The sequence below is a fragment of the Lissotriton vulgaris genome, chromosome 4_1 (assembly GCF_964263255.1).
Source record: "Lissotriton vulgaris chromosome 4_1, aLisVul1.2, whole genome shotgun sequence".
Classification (NCBI taxonomy): Eukaryota; Metazoa; Chordata; class Amphibia; order Caudata; family Salamandridae; genus Lissotriton; species Lissotriton vulgaris.
The window spans coordinates 1,349,243,396-1,349,261,718 of record NC_141691.1 but is presented as its reverse complement, the minus strand read 5'-3'; the positions used below and the strand labels follow the sequence as shown (position 1 = coordinate 1,349,261,718).

Here is an 18,323-nt window from a genome sequence, read left to right as displayed (position 1 = left end):
TTCTCCCGGCGCGTCTCTCCCGGTCGACATCCTCCCCTCGGTCTACTTCGGCAGACGGCTTCAGGTTCGGCCGTGGTCGTCGTCCTCGCCCTTCTCCAATGTCACGTGAGCGTCATTCCCTGGCGGGTAAGTGTCGCAGTTTGTCCCCGGGGGCTGGGTTCCAGCCTACCGGGGGCACGTGGACTCTCCGCGGGTGATATGGCCCGCGTGTCATCCTATCCACCATTTCCTGGGATTGGGGCTTTGACTGCCCAGATGGAGACAAAGGCGGCGGCTTTGCAGGCCTTGCTGGCGTCTTCCCCTCCTGGGACGTCGGCGGACCCCTCGCCTTGCGCAGGGTCCTCTGCTATGCCGCCGGCGGCTCTGGCCCCGACGCCGACTGGTTCAGATCCAGGCCTGGAGGGTGTGGTGCTGTTGGGGTGCGGCTCATCTGGGGCACCTCCTTCAAGCCACAGCGTCTCTGCCTCGCCACAAACTCCTGCAGGAGTCCCTGTGGTGTCGCGGGAGGTCACCGGGGCTCGGGTTGCATCTCCCAGCTCCTCCCGGTCCCTTGACAGGATGGTCCTGTCTAAGGCTGAGGTGACACTGCTACGGCGCCGGCAGCAGCTGGACCGTGCGGAGCCACAGGGGTCGGTGAACCCTCCTCGCCCTGCTCCGGGTCAAGGCCGGGTGAGGACCCCTCGTCCCTCTCCGGGCACCTCACGTCCTTCCCCGCAGGCAGCCGCCTTGACGGGGGCGAGTTGGAATTGTCCCTGGCACCGCCTCATGGGTGGCCGAGCGATCTACGCCTCATTCTGGACTGCGGATGGTGAAGGGCCTTCTCGTTCCCCCAACGTGGATGGCTACCTTGGTGGAGGTAGGGTCATGCCGGTTCGGCTCCAGCCCCGGTCTCCGCACCGGTTCCTGGTGCGGGCGACTGGGAGGAACCTTGTCCGGCGACGCTGGATGGAGCCGGCACTCCGCCTCAAAGCGGTACAAAAGGGGGTGGGGGTGGTGGTGATGGACAGAGCATCTGAACCAATCAAACACTCACATCCAGTCAACAGATCTGGGTTTGATCCATCACCGTTCTTTAGCCCACTCTGCCACCCCAGTTCAGACATGGCCATATGCGAATCAGTGTGACCCTGTGCTTCATGAGAACAGTCCAGCCTGAACTGCCAAGCCATGCCGTCCCTGGACCGGAAAAAAACTTCCTAAGACCAGTTTCTTGCATTTCAGCCGTCTTCATCCAGGCTTGCATGAATCCAGTGAGCAATGTGACTCAGGCAGCGGACTCCACGGCTCCGCGCAGGAGTCGTGCCGCGGATTAGTCTATGGACGCTCCCTCTTCTCCGGAGGCAGCCTGTATATTAGTGTCATTCTCCCTGGAGACGGGTTGCTGTGTCGTGTCTTTTTCACCGGCGTCGAAGGGCGGTTCTCCGCCCTTCCTGAGGCAGAGGTATTCGTCGGAAAAACGGCAGGTCCCTCATTCGTCGGCTCCTTCTGACTTCCAGGTCCGGCCCTTGCATGCCCCGCTTGGCCTCGGGAACAGCCGCCTTAGTTTGCAGCCATTGCCCATTTTCCGGTGGACCATCTATTGGAGGTCCTCCACCAGGGCTCCGGTGAGAGGGAGATTCTGTTCCCCTTTGAAGGTTCCCTCCTTTCTTCCTTGACAGGGGCTTGGAGGCGTCCTGCCTCAGGGGACCCGGCGCCTCGGCATCTTCTGCACCAGCATCTCCCGGTGCACCGTGACCCTTTCGTGTCTTTCCCTCCACCCCTCGGCCTCCAGTTCTCTTTTGCGGACTGTTTTTCCCTACCTGCCACCACTGTTGGCTCCACCGTCCCGAGAGGCCTGCTGGCTGGACTCTTGGGAGCGCTACATGTTCTCCTCGACCGTCGCTGCCCTGCGGGCTCTGAACACTTTGTGTGCTGGCTTGGCCTCCGGTGTTTATTCTCCGCTCCGTCCTGGACATCTCAGAGGTGATGGTGTGGACCATGGCTTCCTTGGTCGCTCTCTGTCGCGATGCTTGGCTTCGGGATGGAGTATTCCCTGAGAATATTCGGGAGCGGCTCATTGATCTTCCGATTGATGGCAGCCTGTTCCGTGTCCCGGCCAACTCCGCCATCCAGAGGCTCTTGGCATGGCGCCATCCTCCTCCTCCGCCGCGATGTCATCCTACGTCCCCTCCTTAGTGATTCCTGAGTCTGGTTGATTCTGGGCCTTGTTAGGCCAGTTGTTCTGGCTGTGGAGTGCGTTTTCTGGCCATTTGGACCTTCTTGGTACTTTGGCATTGTTGGCTGCTGGACTGCCCCTTTGTTGATTATGTGTGTGTGTTGGATTTGTTGCGCAGCCTTGGCCCTGAGATTAGGACTTCTGCTTGCTTGGGCTGCTTGTCAAGCCTTTCGCAGGTTTTTTTTCCCCCGTGCCTCTTTTGGTTTTTCCTCTGCTGCGGAAGTTCTTGCAAAGAGGGTTCCCAAGTAGGGGCTTATCGGACCCTAGGTCATATGGCTTGCGCTCTGCTGAAGGGTTCTGGTCGCCTTTGGGTGCCTGTTCTCCAAGGCATTTGTGTAGGTTGCTTTTGCTCCTTGCGGTAGTGTGCACGGCCACTCGTGATGGTGTGCCCGGGCATTTCCTCCTTTTTCTTCTCCTGTCCTGAGGTCTGGGGCGCTCTGATATCTCCCTTGCCCGGCGTCGCCTACTCGGCCTTCCTGGGGCCTCGAGCGGTTATTCTTTTCTCTGGTTTCCTTGGGCCCTCTAGGCTTCTTCTTCTGCTTTTCCTGTCTTGGGCGGAAGTTATGTTGCCTGGTGGGAGAGTGGGAAGCTTCGGCCTTTCCGCCCTTGCTCTTGGTTCCTTTGCTGTGAGTGTACGAGCCTCTTCAGCCTTCTTTTCCCTCCTCCATCCCCTTGGGTTTGGTCGGGTTCTGCTTGTGGGGGGTTCCCCTTGCCTGGCAGGGACGAGGTTCTTCTTGGTCCACAGATCTGGTCCCCTGTGTGGCCCACTGTTCTTTCATGGATGGTGGGGTCCTTTCACAGACCCTTCTTCCCAGGGGATATTGTTAGGGTATCTATTCTACGTGAAGGAATCTGCGGCTAGTTGTCTCTAAATAAAATGCACAAGTTAGTTACCTTCGGTAACGATGTATCTGGTAGAGGCGATTCTAGCTGCAGATTCCTTCACGGCGTGCCCTTCCTCCCCTTTTCTGCGAAGACCCATGGGTTGGTCTTCGGAACTTGCCTCCAGGTAGGGGACTGTGTCTTGTGACTGCCTTCCTTGTTCTTGACGGGTCGCTCCGTCTGGGGGCGGTTCATTCCTCCTTGGTTCTTGGAGGATGGGGTTCCGGTGCCCTGCTGCTCTGGCTACTCCAGGTATGGGTGAGATTACTTTTATCCCTGTTCTGTCCTTCCCTCCAGTGCTATCCCCTGATTGAGGGTCATCTGGCCATGTCTTGCCTTGTCCCTTAAGGGTGCTTGCCCTCTATGTTGGGGTGACTTGGAGGGTTGTTGTCCCTGTCTGTCTTGGTCCCCTTTCTCTGGATGGGGGTGGTAGGTTTACTACGTGTACCATGACTTTACGCATGTTCCGCTGCTCACCACCTCCCTCCGCCAGAACCCTCCCGCCAGCACAACGGACCCCAACGAAGCAGCCAACAACCTCACACAGTGGCTCACCAACTGCGCAGATGACCTCCCACCACTGAAGGACCCTCCCAGCAGACCCGGGAGCAAGAAAGCCCACTGGTTCACCGACTAACTCAAGATCTCCAAGAAGAACTGCTGCACCCTTGAGAAAGCCTGACGCCACGACCAGACCACGGACAACATGACGGCCCTCAAACACGCCACCCGCAAACACCACCAGCTGATCCGCACCACCAAGAAGACAGCATTCAAAGAACGACTGGACAACAATGCCCACAACAGCAAGGAACTCTTCAGCATCGTCAAAGAGTTCTTCAACCCCAGCGCCGGAAACGACATCACTCCCACGCAAGACCTCTGCGACTCACTCGCCTCGTTCTTCCACCGCAAGATCGCCGATATACACAACAGCTTCGGCGCAACAACCACTCGCCCAACCACCGAACCAACGCCCCCCACCACCACCCTCTGCACCTGGACCGCGATCAGCACCGAAGAAACCATCTGCACGATGAACACCATCCACTCCGGATCACCAACCGACCCCTGCCCCCACCACGTCTTCAACAAGGCAGACTCCATCATCGCACCCCAACTCCGGGACATCAACACCTCCTTCAACACCGCCACCTTCCCGGAGACCTGGCAGCACTCCGACCTCAGCGCCCTCCTGAAGAAACCAACAGCGTACCCCACTGACCTCAAGAACGATCGCCCCATCTCGCTCCTCCCTTTTCCTGCCAAAGTCATCGAAAAGACTGTCAGCAGACAGCGTGCCGCCTTCCTCGAGACGAACGAATCCCTCGACCCTTCGCAGTCCGGTTTCCGAGCCAACAACAGCACCGAGACCGCCCTCATCGCAGCCACTGACGACATCAGATCCCTCTCGACAACGGGGAAACAGCGGCCCTCATCCTCCTGGACCTCTCTGCAGCGTTCGACACTGTCTGCCACCGAGCCCTAGTACAGCGCCTTAGCAACTTCGGAATATGAGAAAAGGCACTGGAGTGGATCATCTCGTTCCTCGCCGGAAGAACACAGAGATTCCGCCTCCCCCCGTTCAGATCCGAGGCCACCGAAGTCATCTGCGGCGTACCACAAGGGTCATCACTCAGCCCAACCCGCTTCATCGTCTACATGAGCCCCCTCGCAGCCATCGCACGCAAACACAACCTCAACATCATCCCCTACGCCGACGACACCCAGCTAATCCTCTCCCTCACCAACGACCCCCCCACCGACCGCCAGGACCAGCCTACACGAAGGGATGAAAGACGTCGCCGAATGGATGAAGAACAACCGCCTGAAACTGAACTCAGACAAGACGGAAGGTTCTCATCCTGGGATCATCGCCCTCCGCCTGGGACGACTCCTGGTGGCCCCCTGCCCTGGGCACCACCCCCAAACCAACGGACCATGCACGCAACCTGGGCTTCATCCTGGACTCCTCCCTCTCGATGACCAGACAAGTCAACACCATCTCGTCATCATGCTTCAACACCCTGCGCATGCTCCGTAAGATCTTCCGATGGATCCCCACCGAAACCAGGAAGACGGTCACCCAGGCACTCGTCACCAGCCGACTGGACTACGGTAACACCTTCTACGACGGAACCACAGCCAAACTTCTGAAAAGACTCCAGCGCATCCAGAACGCCTCCGCACGACTCGTCCTGGACATCCCATGACACAGCCACATCTCCGGCCACCTGAGAGACCTGCACTGGCTCCCCGTCAGCAAGAGAATCACGTTCAGGCTCCTCACCCACGCACACAAGGCCCTCCACGACCTGGGTCCCAAGTGTAGGAGAGTAGGGTCTGCAATCCTATGGTCACCCCCGATTTTTGCTTTTTGCTTCACTGGTTTACGACTTTCCCTGGCTGTGGGCCTGCTAATCAGACCCACAGCCTAGCTGTTCTCTCTCTAAATTGACAAGCATGTACCTTAGGTGCATTTACCAATTGGTACTGGGCCACCTTATCAGTCCCTGTACAGCATACCTTAGGTATCCAGGGCATAGGTGTACCCAGGGCCTACCAGGGGCTGAAGCATGTATTATGCCACCCCTGGCTGGCCATCTAAACAGACACAACTGGCTGCACGACAGCTGGGGCAAGGTGGTGTAATCACCCTTTGCTTTAGATATAGTATCCCTATATCTAACCCTAAAATAGACACATATCCTCCTATCAGTCACTCCTATGGCAGGCCTTATCAATCCTGAAGGCAGAGTGCTTGGAATTATGTGAGATGGTGCTTTGTAATGAGCTGCGCACGTTTGCAGCTTGGGGAACCAAGTCCTAATAGCTGTTCCATGATAACGCTTTACCATATACTCTTAAGTGCATTATGAACCTCGCGGTCAAATGCTAACTTTGGTATAGCATTATCAAAACATGTCGAGTAAGGTGTCATACGAATTGGAATACTACCCCCTCCCCAATTCTGGCGACGGGGGTAGCATTCCACCCTTCTAAAGGGACACGACATGTATGTGACTGTGAACCCTGGTTGAAGTTAACTCGAGCCTCAGCATCCCAAAATGGATGCTGCCACCACAGACACAAGTCTGACCTCCTGCTGCTGGGAGTCCTTCCAGCGAGGGAGGCTCGGACAAAGGGTTTCCTGCCTTAGGAGGTGCTAGCACCACCCCAGACAGGATTTTGTGTATTAGGTAGGACAGGGCTGAAAGGAATGAGACATGCCTGGGGCACACAAGGTGTCCCTGTGCATACTCCGGTCTAAACCAGTTCCTGGGGCACTCCAGCCCCAGAGCTGGCGCAAGACAGGACAAAGGATAGGGGGTATAACCACCCCCCTTCCTGGTCCCACCCAGGCGAGGGACCTAGTCGTAGTGCAGCCCCCTTTAGCTGAATTAAGGTAGGAGCTGGTCCCATTCCCAGTTAGATTAATCTTGACAACTTCCACGAAGAACTCTTGACCTTCGACCTCCTGAACATCAGAAGACTGAAGAATCTCCCCTATGGTCAGGGAGTGACCATCCTGCTTCGCAGGCACCATCAAGCTCCTGTGTGGTTTGCTGCAAGTCCTTCCTTCCTGGAACCCGACGACCCAGCTCGACGAGACCCGGACCTCCAGACTCCTCTGACCTCTACCCGCATCCACAGCACAGCTGAGACCCGTGGGTGCGACTAGCAACTTGGAGACTGCCATCTTGAAGAAACCTGCACAGCGCTTCCAGCACGACCGCCGAGGGATCCTCGAGTGAGTGCACTGGGGTCTGAGAAGCCCCACACCGATGCAGCTCCTGCACCAAAGACCAGCCCCCCAGCATCCACGAGATCTGCGTGGGGCCCTTTTGCCTGGTTGCTGCTTTTCCTGTTGTCTGGTCACTTGCCGGCTGGCTAGTGACCTTTGAGACGACGACCCAAAGAAAACACTGCTGGTCTGGTCCCCCAGACTGGCCCTTGCTTCCTTGTAAACGAGAAGCACCCCGGACCCTCCTGGTCCGCACCAGACGCCATCTTTGTTCCACCGCGTGGCTTGCACTTGCCAAGGCCTGTTGACCAGATCGACGATCCAACACCGCCAACAGCAGCAGACTACGTGGGACAGCTCGTGCCTCCAGCCTGGTCGTAGAGAACAGCTCCTGGTCCGCGCAGCTACAGAGAGAAGTGTCCCGTCCTCCACCTGACTGCGGCGAAAGCACCTGGTTCCCTCCTGGTTCCAGCACCGTCACTGGCTAGTGACCGAGACTCTGTCCCCTTCCCTTTCAGGACATCTTCTTCCTAGTGCCATCCTTGGAACCACCGGACTCCTCCAGCAACTCCTTGTTTCAGGCTTCACCGGGATCAACGCAGCAAACCCGACACCACTTCAGCCCTATGCACCCGCAGCCTGTGGGTTAGGTAACTAAAGCTTCTAGGTGCTGAAGTCAGTGTTCACTATCCTAGTGTTCAGGTCCACTGTTGTTTTCCCTCCATCCAGCCGGGTTCGTCCGGAATCAGTAACTCTTTAAACTGTAGCATCCATAGACGTTGGTACGCATCCCGCGTGAGAGTTTCCACTCTGCACGTGAGTCCCGTGGGCCTCCTGCTCCGTACCTACCTAGTCAGTAGCATAGTCCCAGCGATCCTCCAGCGATGCTCCATCCTACCATTGTAAATCGTGCAATTTGAGTATATTTTTCCAGAGAGTTTGTCATGTGCTTAGCCCTCTGACCTCATAAAGAGTTCAGAGGTGTATGTTAGTTAATAAATACTTGTTTATTTTCATAACAACCTGTGTGGTGTCCTTTCATGTGGTATTCAAGGGATTATATGTGGTAAAACAGCTGGCTTCACATGCCAATAGAGTTTAGCCTAAGACTGCTTTGTCCATGCTACCATTAGGATAGCTGGTCTATAAGGTTGACTTACAACCAATCACCATAAGGGTTGTTTGAACTGATACAAGGTGATCACTAGAACTAGTGAACATCATATATCAGGCCAACTTCTCACACCAAGTACCTCAACAACCGCCTGACCTTCTACGCGCCCACCCGCCAGCTACGATCGACCAGCCTCGTCCTCGCCGCCGTACCACGCATCCGCAAAGCCACCGCCGGGGGAAGATCCTTCTCCTACCTGGCAGCCAAGACATGGAACTCCCTCCTGATCCACCTCCGGCTGACACGGGATCATCTCTCCTTCAGGAAGCTCCTCAAGACCTGGCTCTTCGAGCAGTAACGAACCGCCCCCCTCCCCCCCCCTCCCCCCCCTCCCCCCCCTCCCCCCCCCCCCCCCCCCCCCCCCCCCCCCAGCGCCTTGAGACCCTTCTGGGTGAGTAGCGCGCTATACAAATGTCCATGATTGATTGATTGGTTCCTTGCTTTTGAGGCACGGGAGTGGGAGGCTGTCTGTGCTGACAGGGTGGCTACGCAGGGCTCTGCTTGCTCTTACTTCTTTCCTGTCTCTGGGTTCTGCGGTGTTGCCACTATTCTATGTGGTGTTGTTAGTAACCGCTTCTTTCCCATTTTTCTGCTCTTCGCACACTGTTCCCATGCTTCCACAGTTTTTTATCTGGTGATTTCGCGTTGTGGTGCGGAAAGTTCTCCGAAGAAAACTGACGTAGGCATGCCGGGGCAGGTCTTATGTGACCTCGCTGACATCACGTGCGCGGACGACACCTGGGCGGAGTCGCGTGATGTCGCCACGCCCCTGGCGCGCAGGGATGCTGTGGCAAAGAGTTTTCGGATCCAGTCTCATGCCTGGGGATAATTCTACGTGAAGAAATCTGCTACTAGAGTAGTCTCTACCAGATAAATCGTTACTGAAGGTAAGTAATTCGTACATCTACTCCAAAGGGATTACTCAAACCTATTGAAGTCAACAAAAGGTCAATTAAAAACACAGTCAGTGGCTTTTCAAAGTCCCTCACGGTTAATGATCTACGAGGCAGAGTTTAGATGACTACTGTTTGTTGCCTGTAGGTTTTGGTCGAAGTTGTCAACTATCATGTGATTTTCCTATGCTTGGGAATATTCTTTTCTGTAGAAATAAAGATGTCTGAGTGGGTACTGTTCAGTACAGTTACTCTCTGTAGTTACTCCCTTTAAATAGTTAGTACCCTTTATAGTGGTGGGGTTAATAGTGAGTGGGCTGTGTCCCAGACATTCGCTGGCATGGTCTGCTTACTTACTATTGTAAAGAATCCGGTACCTCACTGCAAGTCCAGGTATTTGAGGAATGGGGTTGGAGAGAATGGCTGAAGGATAACGTGTATATTAGTCACTTGTATGATTATGTTGACTTTTTATGTTATTTAATTGCTAGTGTTTTTAATTAACATATTATTCATCATACATTTTGTACTGTGTTTAATAGGTTCTAATTTCTTGAGCGTGTGTGATTTCATTTAAACCTATGGTTTGTGCGTTTTAAGTTAACACAATGGCATGTTTTCTGGTTCCGAATGTCCCATTTCTTTTATGCTAAATTGTGTTTCTAATTAGATATTTTCAGGGTGTGTGTATGTAAGTATAGTATTTCTCCATTACTTTAGTTCACATAAGCTTGATTGTTTTTCTTGTATTCAACAGGTTGATGCAGGAAAGACAGGCTGTCTAGATTTTGGAGATCTTCCATTGGGCAGTTGGAAAGCCCTTCCTTTAAAACTAATAAACAAAACTCAGGTCACTGTGCCCATCAGGCTAGTGATTACTGCTGTAAGTATATTTAATTTTAAAAGTTTTGCACAATCTTAAAATATTAGATATTTCATTAATTGTCTCAATCCCTTGGACTGATGTTTATTCCAATTGACTCTTGGATGTGTCAAGCTGAACAGTCCCAGGACACTCGAAGGAGATTAAATCCAATTGTGTTCATCAACAGCCGGGTAGTGAAAAACACAATAGGTATTCATAATAAGCAATTGCAGGTCTTCGAAATGCCACTGTCCAAGTGAGAAAAAGAGAAGAATTGAAAGTCCTGTTACTGTACTTTTGGTTCAACCTCCAAAATCAGTTTAAAGCCTTTAAGTCTGTTCCATAATTCAACATTGTAGGAAACCAACGTCTCTATGTTTTGCACCACAGGGGGGTAGACTGTACATAGAGGTTAGGGACACCTTTATAGATTTACAGAAGCAAAAGTAGATAATACTAACCCTCTATTTGAGGCTAATGGAGGCATGCAGTTAGGCTTATCAGGAGGTGTAAGGCTAAGCATTTCTTGTACTAACAGAGGTAATTAATGATACCCACGCTTAATGAAGTCTAGCCCGGATTAGAAAATTAGTACCTTTTATATAAATATTTGACCAAGCACTTCGGGTACAAGGTAAATACTTTGCTCAATACAGGAAAATCACACTAAATTGTGGATAATCAGTTGTATGCAATTGCGCACAATACATTGCGAAAAAGACAACAGGAAATTCAATGCAATGCAGTTACTTTAGTGGTTCACCTTTTAGAATTGGAAGATTTGGGGGCCAAGGTCCAAAGTTCCAAGGCCAAGTTCTTGAGAACTTTCTGGATTTTACCGCGAGCAAGGTGAAGTGGGACTTTGTATCTGAAAGAAACAGGCTAGTGGTAGATTCCTTACCTTAGAATATCCCCAGGTGTCAGACTGGATCCGGAAAGTTTTGCGTAGCAGTACCCCTGCGCGTTGATAGGCGTCGTCTGCGGTTTCGTGTCCGTCGTCGGCGTCGTTGGCCCCGGAATGACCTCGTCGGAGTACTTAGACGCCGCTCTCGCGCTCAGGCGTCAGTTCATCTTTTTTCCTCGCCGGCAAACGCAGATCTGGAAAAAGCAGTACTTAGTCACTTTTTGGCTAAAATGTTTCGATCTTTTTGATCATTTTTCGAGTCAGACGACTCTCGGTGCCGATAGGGATGCCCGGGTTCAAGCCCTGTGCTGATTGCAACCGACTGATGTCAGTTACCGATCCCCACCGTCGCTGCCTCTATTGCCAGTCGTGCCCCGACTGCCGGGCCTTGGCGTTAAAAGCTAGGCAGGAGCGGTCCCATAAGCGTCTTGAGCTCTGGCAGTTGGCCCTGCTCCGCTCCCGGTCCAGGAGGGGTTCGAGTGATCGATCATGGGGCTACAGTCGTCTAAGCTCGGCGAGTCTTCACCATTCGTCGGGCTCCAAGTCCTCAGGTAAGAGGCACAAGAAGTCGAAGAGGCGACAGCGCTCTTCCGATTCCCCCCCGATGCTCGCCAGAGGCGGCCGGGGGTTCGGGCGACACCGCCCACGCGGCTCCGCCGGAGCTGCAGGCGTCACTGCCAGCTCCATACCCGCCGGACCCTGGGCTGAACGCGACGCGGGAGGAGATCGATGCCTTCCTCTTGGCCATGAGGTCGCTCTCTCCTCAGTTGGGTTCCGCAGGGGCGCCTTCGGGCCTTGGCCCCGGCTGGGAGCACAAGCGGGCCCAGTGCTTCGGCCCAGGCGCCGTCTGGTGCTTCGGCCCCGGCGCCGTCTGGTGCTTCGGCCCCGGCGCCGTCTGGTGCTTCGGCCCTGGCGCCGTCTGGTGCTTCGCCGCCGGCTGCTTCGGCCCCGGCGCCGCCGGCTGCTTCGGCCCCGGCACAGTCAGCTGCTTCGGCCCCGGCGCCACAGGGCCCCACTGGATCCGGGTCCAAATCCTGGTTGCCGCTAGTCGACCTTACGACCCCACCGGGGTCGACCCCCAGGGTGTCGGCCCAGGCGCCGTCCCCGGATGGCGCCATCCCTAGTCCTTCTCTCGGTCTGGACCTGCTATCTGTGACATGAGGAGCCATTGAGTGCTGAACCTGCTCCCTCTTGTACGCAGTGCGAAGAAGTAGACTTAACGGGTCAGTTGGTTGCTCTCCTATCTGACTACAGGCAGACACCAATCTGCAAGAAGCCATTTCCTGAAAGTACTCGGCTGACCATTGGCAACTGGATTTTGCTGTTTGACTCTTCCTGATGCACTGATAATCGTTAGGTGTCCTCCCCAAATGTCCTTGTAGCCTTAGAATTGTACTCCTGTGGTTGGTTGAGTCCTAAACGACTACGCCAGAAGGTATCACTTTTGACCAAGATGATCTTGATTGATATGTCCTGCCTGCGCTCTATCTCGGTTGGCCTCAAATTGCACCTAGGGTCCCAGTCTTCTTCAAGCATTCACTATTTCTACCCACAACTTTAAAAAAAATCATCTCTCTGGTTCCCCTATTGGTGTTTTGTAATTGTGATGTCAATTTGTTAATTACATTTTACTCTTTTTGTAATTTGACTTGGGATTTATTGTTTTGCATTTGACTTGACCTGCTCTATGCCATAGCTAATAGGGGGTTGAGCTCAGGTTAATTTACTACCTTTAAGCGTTCACTGTGTCAAGGGTTGAGATTATTTCTTGAGGTAGGTAGTCACCCACTCAAAATAATAAATTCTCAAATTCAATTTCTTACATGAACCCTATGATGGAGGTGGGATTTACTATAAAAGTGTATGTGTTGAGTTTTTTTTGTCCTTAAAATAATGGTTCAATTTTTTAGGAAGTAATCTTTTGCTTAAATGTATTTATGTATTTTGAATATTTTTTCATTTACTATGATCAATTTAAACATACAGCATAGGTTCCACATATTAATCACTGTAAAAAGCAATACATTGACCGCAACCAATATTCACACATCTCTTCAAGGAGCATACCATGATACCCAACAGTGATAAAAAGTAGATCAGTAAGCAACTAGGAATAAACATCAGAAAATGAAAATGAAGGGTGGTTAAATTACAAATCAGTGTGGACAGGAAAACTCAAATGGGAGTAGGTGCCCTGATGGTCGTGTTTGCAGCTTTTTGCGCCCTCTCTTTAGGAAATGCGGAGCAGGGGAGCCATGCTCTACAAGGCTGAATTATGTTGCAAGCTGGTATCTAGTGAAGAGTGGTTGATGAGTTGGGGGTCTCAAAAGTATCAGGGGTATGGCGGTGGATTCAATGTACTCTTGGGTTGGGTAGATTCATGAGAACAGTCAGCACTTGAGGAACAGACCCCAGATGTCTTCAAATATCTGCAACTTGTTGTTTAAGTTGTAAATTATTCTCTCAAAGAGCCTCATGTCCTAATACTGTCCAGCCAGAACTGGAAAGTGGGAACATGGGCCATCAACCAGTAGCGCAGTATCTCTAACTTGGCCATGCCATTGGCTGTGGAGAGCCATCTGTTGATGCATTGCAACACGGAGGTTAGAGTAGAAGAATTGTGTAGAGGACCAAATGTGCAGTTAATGGTCTAGCCACCTGCATTTCACTTTTTAGGTAGTTCCAGATCTGTGTCCAGAATTTATTCAGCATGGTGCACTCCCATTGTACATGAACTATGTTGCAGTCTGTTAGAAATGGCATTTCCGGTTGGCTAAGGCTTTCTCCAAAGCCAGGCAGAAACCACCACTCTAGTCAGGGCAAGGGAGTTAGACGCCAAAGATAACCCCTGCTCACCCTCTAGGTAATGTGACGCGAGCAGCAAGGCTAATCTCGGAGGCTATGTAGGTTAAGTGCGCGCGCACCCAGCAACAACACCCAAGGCCCACCACAAAGGAAACTCCACACAAGGTTATATATAAAAATAGCCTTTGTATTATACCAAACACATTAGATAATAAACATACTTTACAATGTGCCAACAGGCACAGGCGAAATTTACAGGGGATATATGTACAGGACAGGGCCACATGGACCACTGTCAGTAATAAGCATTTTTAGAACTAGCACTTTGTAGAATTGGCACTTTGTAGAAGTAACACTTAGAACATATAACACTTGTAGCACACAATAGCAAATGTAGCACACAACCAGTTTTCACTGGTAACAGGTAAGTACCACCTACGCAACCCTAACCACCTTAGGAGAATGTCACACAAGGAACCAGGACCTCACTAGCAACACCTGTACTAGGAAGAACAACCACCTAAGTATCACAATACATTTAGTGGTATATGCATAAGAACATTACACATGATGCATCACAACATTCAGAGGTGTAGGGGAAACCACATGATGCATAAACATACATTCAGTGGTGTAGGGAGTAAAGCACATGACACATAAAAACAAATTCAGAGGTGCAGCAAAGAACAATTGCGCAGAAATCACATAGGTCACAACCTGTGACTGTCCCCAGGCCAACTGGCCTCTCTGGGGCTGAAACGCCCTGTGTCCCAATGTCAGGAGGGACCTAAACGGAGCAGCTGCCCACTAAGTGCTGGGCAGCTGTATTAATGATAGGACCAACACGGTGGAGCCTCGCAGACTCTGGCCACCAAGACACTCATCGCCCCGTGAGCCTTGCTGGGCTCGAGAACAAACTGTGGGGCAAGGTGGGAGCGGCTCGCTCCCTTCCGGGGCTGCTCTACCGCGAAGGAAAATGCTGCCCCCGAAGACGTTGGAGCCTCTCAGGGCTCGAGAACAAATGCGGCACTCAAGAGCCGCCCAGGGCTCGTAAAACAAATATGCCGTCTTGAGCCTCTCGGGCTTTAAAGAAAATGCGGCCAGACGTTGGAGTCCCTCTTGAGGGACTCGAGGGAACCAAATGCCCCCGTGGAACCTCATGGGCTCAAGCAACAATGCCCCAGGTCGGAGCCTCTCAGGCTCTGGAGAAATGCCCCCGCAACGTAGGAGCCCCTCTCGGGGGGGGGGGGGGCCTCTCGGGCTTCAAATACCAAGGCCCTGGCACTGGAGGGGATGGGCGGGCACCAGCAATGTGCCCCGACGCCTCCTCCTCTTCCCCAAACAAACACCACGGGTCTCCACTCACCGGCCTTGCCGAGTCCTGCTGACTCCTGTGCAGTGGCCGGACTCTGCTTCTCCCCGGAGCCCCGCCTGCTCCTCCAGGCGGCGGCTCCTCTCGTAGGCTGCGGCACCTGAGCTCCCGCTCCTCTGCGAGACACAGCGCGGCTTCAGTGTGGAGCGTCCTTCGCTGATGATGCGGCGGGAGGCTCCGCCGGCTGGGCCAATCCCAGCGCGGCTGAGCGGTGACGCCTGCGGCTGCTTTCTCTGTGGCCGGGGAGAGCTCGGGGCTGCGGCCGTGATTTTCCCGGCAATACGGGGTGGTCACCCATTAAAAAATGCACAAAAATGGGCAAGAAGCGGCAAATAAGCGGGGTGGACTCCCATGCCGCAAGACTCGCTAAAAGGGGGGATCCTCACGCTGGGGAATCCCTCGAGGAAGGAAGGATCGCAGCTCCAGGTGCTAGGGGGCAAATCCAGTGCTCCCAGGCGCTGTAGTGCTTCAGCAAGGTAAAAGTAAAGCGCTTCTCATGCGCCAATGCCCCCAAAGTCCAGCAACCAGTCCTTAAGGGGGTGGGGGGCAAGGCTGGGCCCAGGGGCCAGCTCACAGGGTCCTCCTAGGCAGGGAGGCAATCCCCAGTGGCAGTCCTCCTGGCCCCCAGCAGCAGCAGGCCCCCCCCCCCCCCCTCAGCTTGGATCAGGAAGAACATTTTGTAAGGGGACACAGCCCCTTTTATACAGTAAATCTTTGTTGTACAAGGTGCAGGCAAGGGGCGAACCAGATACAACTGGTTCCTTAGCACTTTGTTTTTCTCAGCCCCTCTGCCCATTCACAGGATGGATAGGGTCATCAGTCACACCACAGGGGGGCGGAGCCAGCATTGTGTGGGGAAAGCCCAGCCCTATTCAGGTCCTAGGTGCACTCCTCCCCAGCCATCAGCATGCTAATCTCAACACTGCCCACCGGGGCAGACCCATCCTGACTCCTGGAGCCAGGCTCACCAGCCGGCTCCAGCCAATCATACGCCAGACACAATTACACAAACATGCCAACTTCTAGAAGTGGCACTTCCACACTAGACACAATCACGCCTCATACATCATTGCGCAGCATTTAATCACACAAGTCCGCACATACCAAACTCGCACCTGCACTCCCCACGCATCAGGAACTAACATGAACACATACATTCACCATGCATTCCTATGGGAGGGCAGGCCAACCTCACTACACGCACTCGGAGTGCGCACGCACTTTCCACTGGGACACAGTGAAAGTGCGCAGGAGCCAAAAATCACTAGCACTGGGTCACCACACAAAGCAAAAAGTTTAGGGGTAAACCTGCCAGAAGGGGGAGGTCCAACACAGTCCTGTTCAATGCACCTCCAACCACAAGAGGCCATGAGGTGTGCAGTACACAAGCATGCTGGGGACCAATGGCAGTGGTAGAGAATTTCGCAATAGCTGTACTTATCCTGTGTTATAGTCTGCCTGAAAGGTTTCCCAGTCATTCTCCAGGAATATGTTTGTAGGAGAGTAGGGTCTGCTTCTTAGGGTAACTCCCACTTTTTGCTGTGATTTCTGGTTTTTCGACTTTAGTGTGGCTGTGGGCCAGCTAATCAAACCCACAGCCCAGCTGTTCTCTTTCTAAACTGATACCATGTACTTTATTTAGGTACATACCTTAGTTTAGTATAAAGTTAGGAGCTGTGTCTAGAGACATTAGATTATCCTGAAAAGAAACTCTGAAACGAAACTCTTGGACCTTCGACGTGCCATATCGGCTGGAAGACTGAATACATCTCCCTTGTGGTCAAGGAGTGACCACCCTGTTCAAACAGGCAGCACCAGTAACTTTCCAGTTTGCTTTGTCGACACTCCAGAAGGAACCAGGCGACTCAGCAACTCAGAAACTGGACTTCCAGACTTCTCCGACTTCAATCCACATCCACAGCAAAGCTGAGACCCGTGGCGGGCGCAAGAGAAGTGGGACCGGTTATCCTGGACTACCTGCACTTTGCTAATTGTGCAACGACCGAGGCACCCTCGCAGTTGTGCATTGGGGTAAGAGAAGCCCCAGACCCGAGCAGCATCTGCACAAGAGCTCAGCCCTCCACACGTGCCGCGTGGGCCGATCCTGTATTTCAGCTCGACGCGTCTTCCCGGTTGCTAGCCCGTTGGCTAGTGAGCCCCCTGAAGACGATCCTTTAAATTTTCAACGCTTGCCTGGTTGCTCTGGGCTTGCTCCAGCTTCCTTCCAAAAGAGAAGCTCCTCAGACCCTGCTGGTCTGAACTGAAGCGAACCTTCACATCCTGCGTGGGTTGCAGTTACCAAGGCTTGTTGGGTCCAATCCGTATACCGACACCGCAGTCAACTAGAGCCTTCGTTGGACAGCTCGACTCCAGCTCCTGGTCGTCGTCGACGCCACATGGTCCTCGTGGCTGCAGAGACAAGCTTCACCTGTTTGCATCGCGACATCACCTGGTTCCATCCTGGTCACTGGCTAGTGACCCAGACTCTGTCCCCTCTGCTTTCAGGTTCTTCATTTCCTCAATCCATCCTTGGATCCACCCGGACACTCTTCCTTTGGCCTCCTGCAGCACTTCTTTTGCTGGTCTCCATTGAAAGCATCGACGAAACCTGACACGAAAAGACACCTATGCACCCGGCTTCCCTGGGTGAGGTAACTAGAGTACTCTGGTGCTCCTGTGGTTATTGACTATTCAAGTGTCCTAGTTTAAAAGGGTTTCACCGCAGTCCACCCGGAAGTGTCCCTAATCAGTAACTTTGTAACTTATTCGTTCTCCATTGTAAGTCAATGGTAGCTTGCGTGTGTGTTCCCACACTGCACGCGTCTCCCTTGGGTCTCCTACTTCCAAACCTTTGGTCCTGTAGTGTAGCCCCAACAATGCCCTAGGCCTATTCACCTTTCTTGAAGTGGTTCTTGTAGGAAGGTGGATACCCGACTATGGTTGCCCCCAACTTTTTGCCCGGTGTTTTGCTGGTTTTCCGACTTAGTTGACCTGGGACCCTGCTATTCAGGGCCAGAGGCCTACTGCGCTCTCTGTAAAATGGATTCCCTGTACCTTGGGTACATAACCAATTGGTACTGGGCGACCTTATCAGACCCTGTAACTCAGGGCATAGGTGTACCCAGGGCCTACCAGGGGCTGCAGCAGGTATTATGCCACCCCTGGCTGGCCATCTAAATCTGACCCAACTGGCTGCACGACAGCTGGGGCAAGGTGGCGTAATCACCCTTTGCTTTAGATATAGTATACCTATATCTAACCCTAAAATGGACACATAGATTCCTATCAGTCACTCCTATAGCAGGCCTTGACAATCCTGAAGGCAGAGTGCTTGGAATTATGTGAGATGGTGCTCTGGCATGAGCTGAGCCCGTTTGCAGCTTGCGGAACCAAGTCCTAATAGCTGTTCCATGATAACGCGTACCATATACTCTTAAGTGCATTATAATCCTCGCGGTTATATGCTAT

The 18,323-nt window shown here is 52.9% G+C and overlaps 1 protein-coding gene across 1 annotated transcript in view; it reads left to right on the top strand.

Annotated features, from left to right (window-relative positions):
* CEP192 (centrosomal protein 192) overlaps positions 1-18,323 on the top strand; it is a 1,919,503-nt gene that overhangs the window by 901,369 nt on the left and 999,811 nt on the right. Inside the window, exon 23 of the mRNA XM_086965571.1 lies at positions 9,667-9,792. Within this exon, the coding sequence (XP_086821697.1) occupies positions 9,667-9,792 (126 nt within the window). The remainder of the gene's footprint in view (positions 1-9,666; positions 9,793-18,323) is intronic.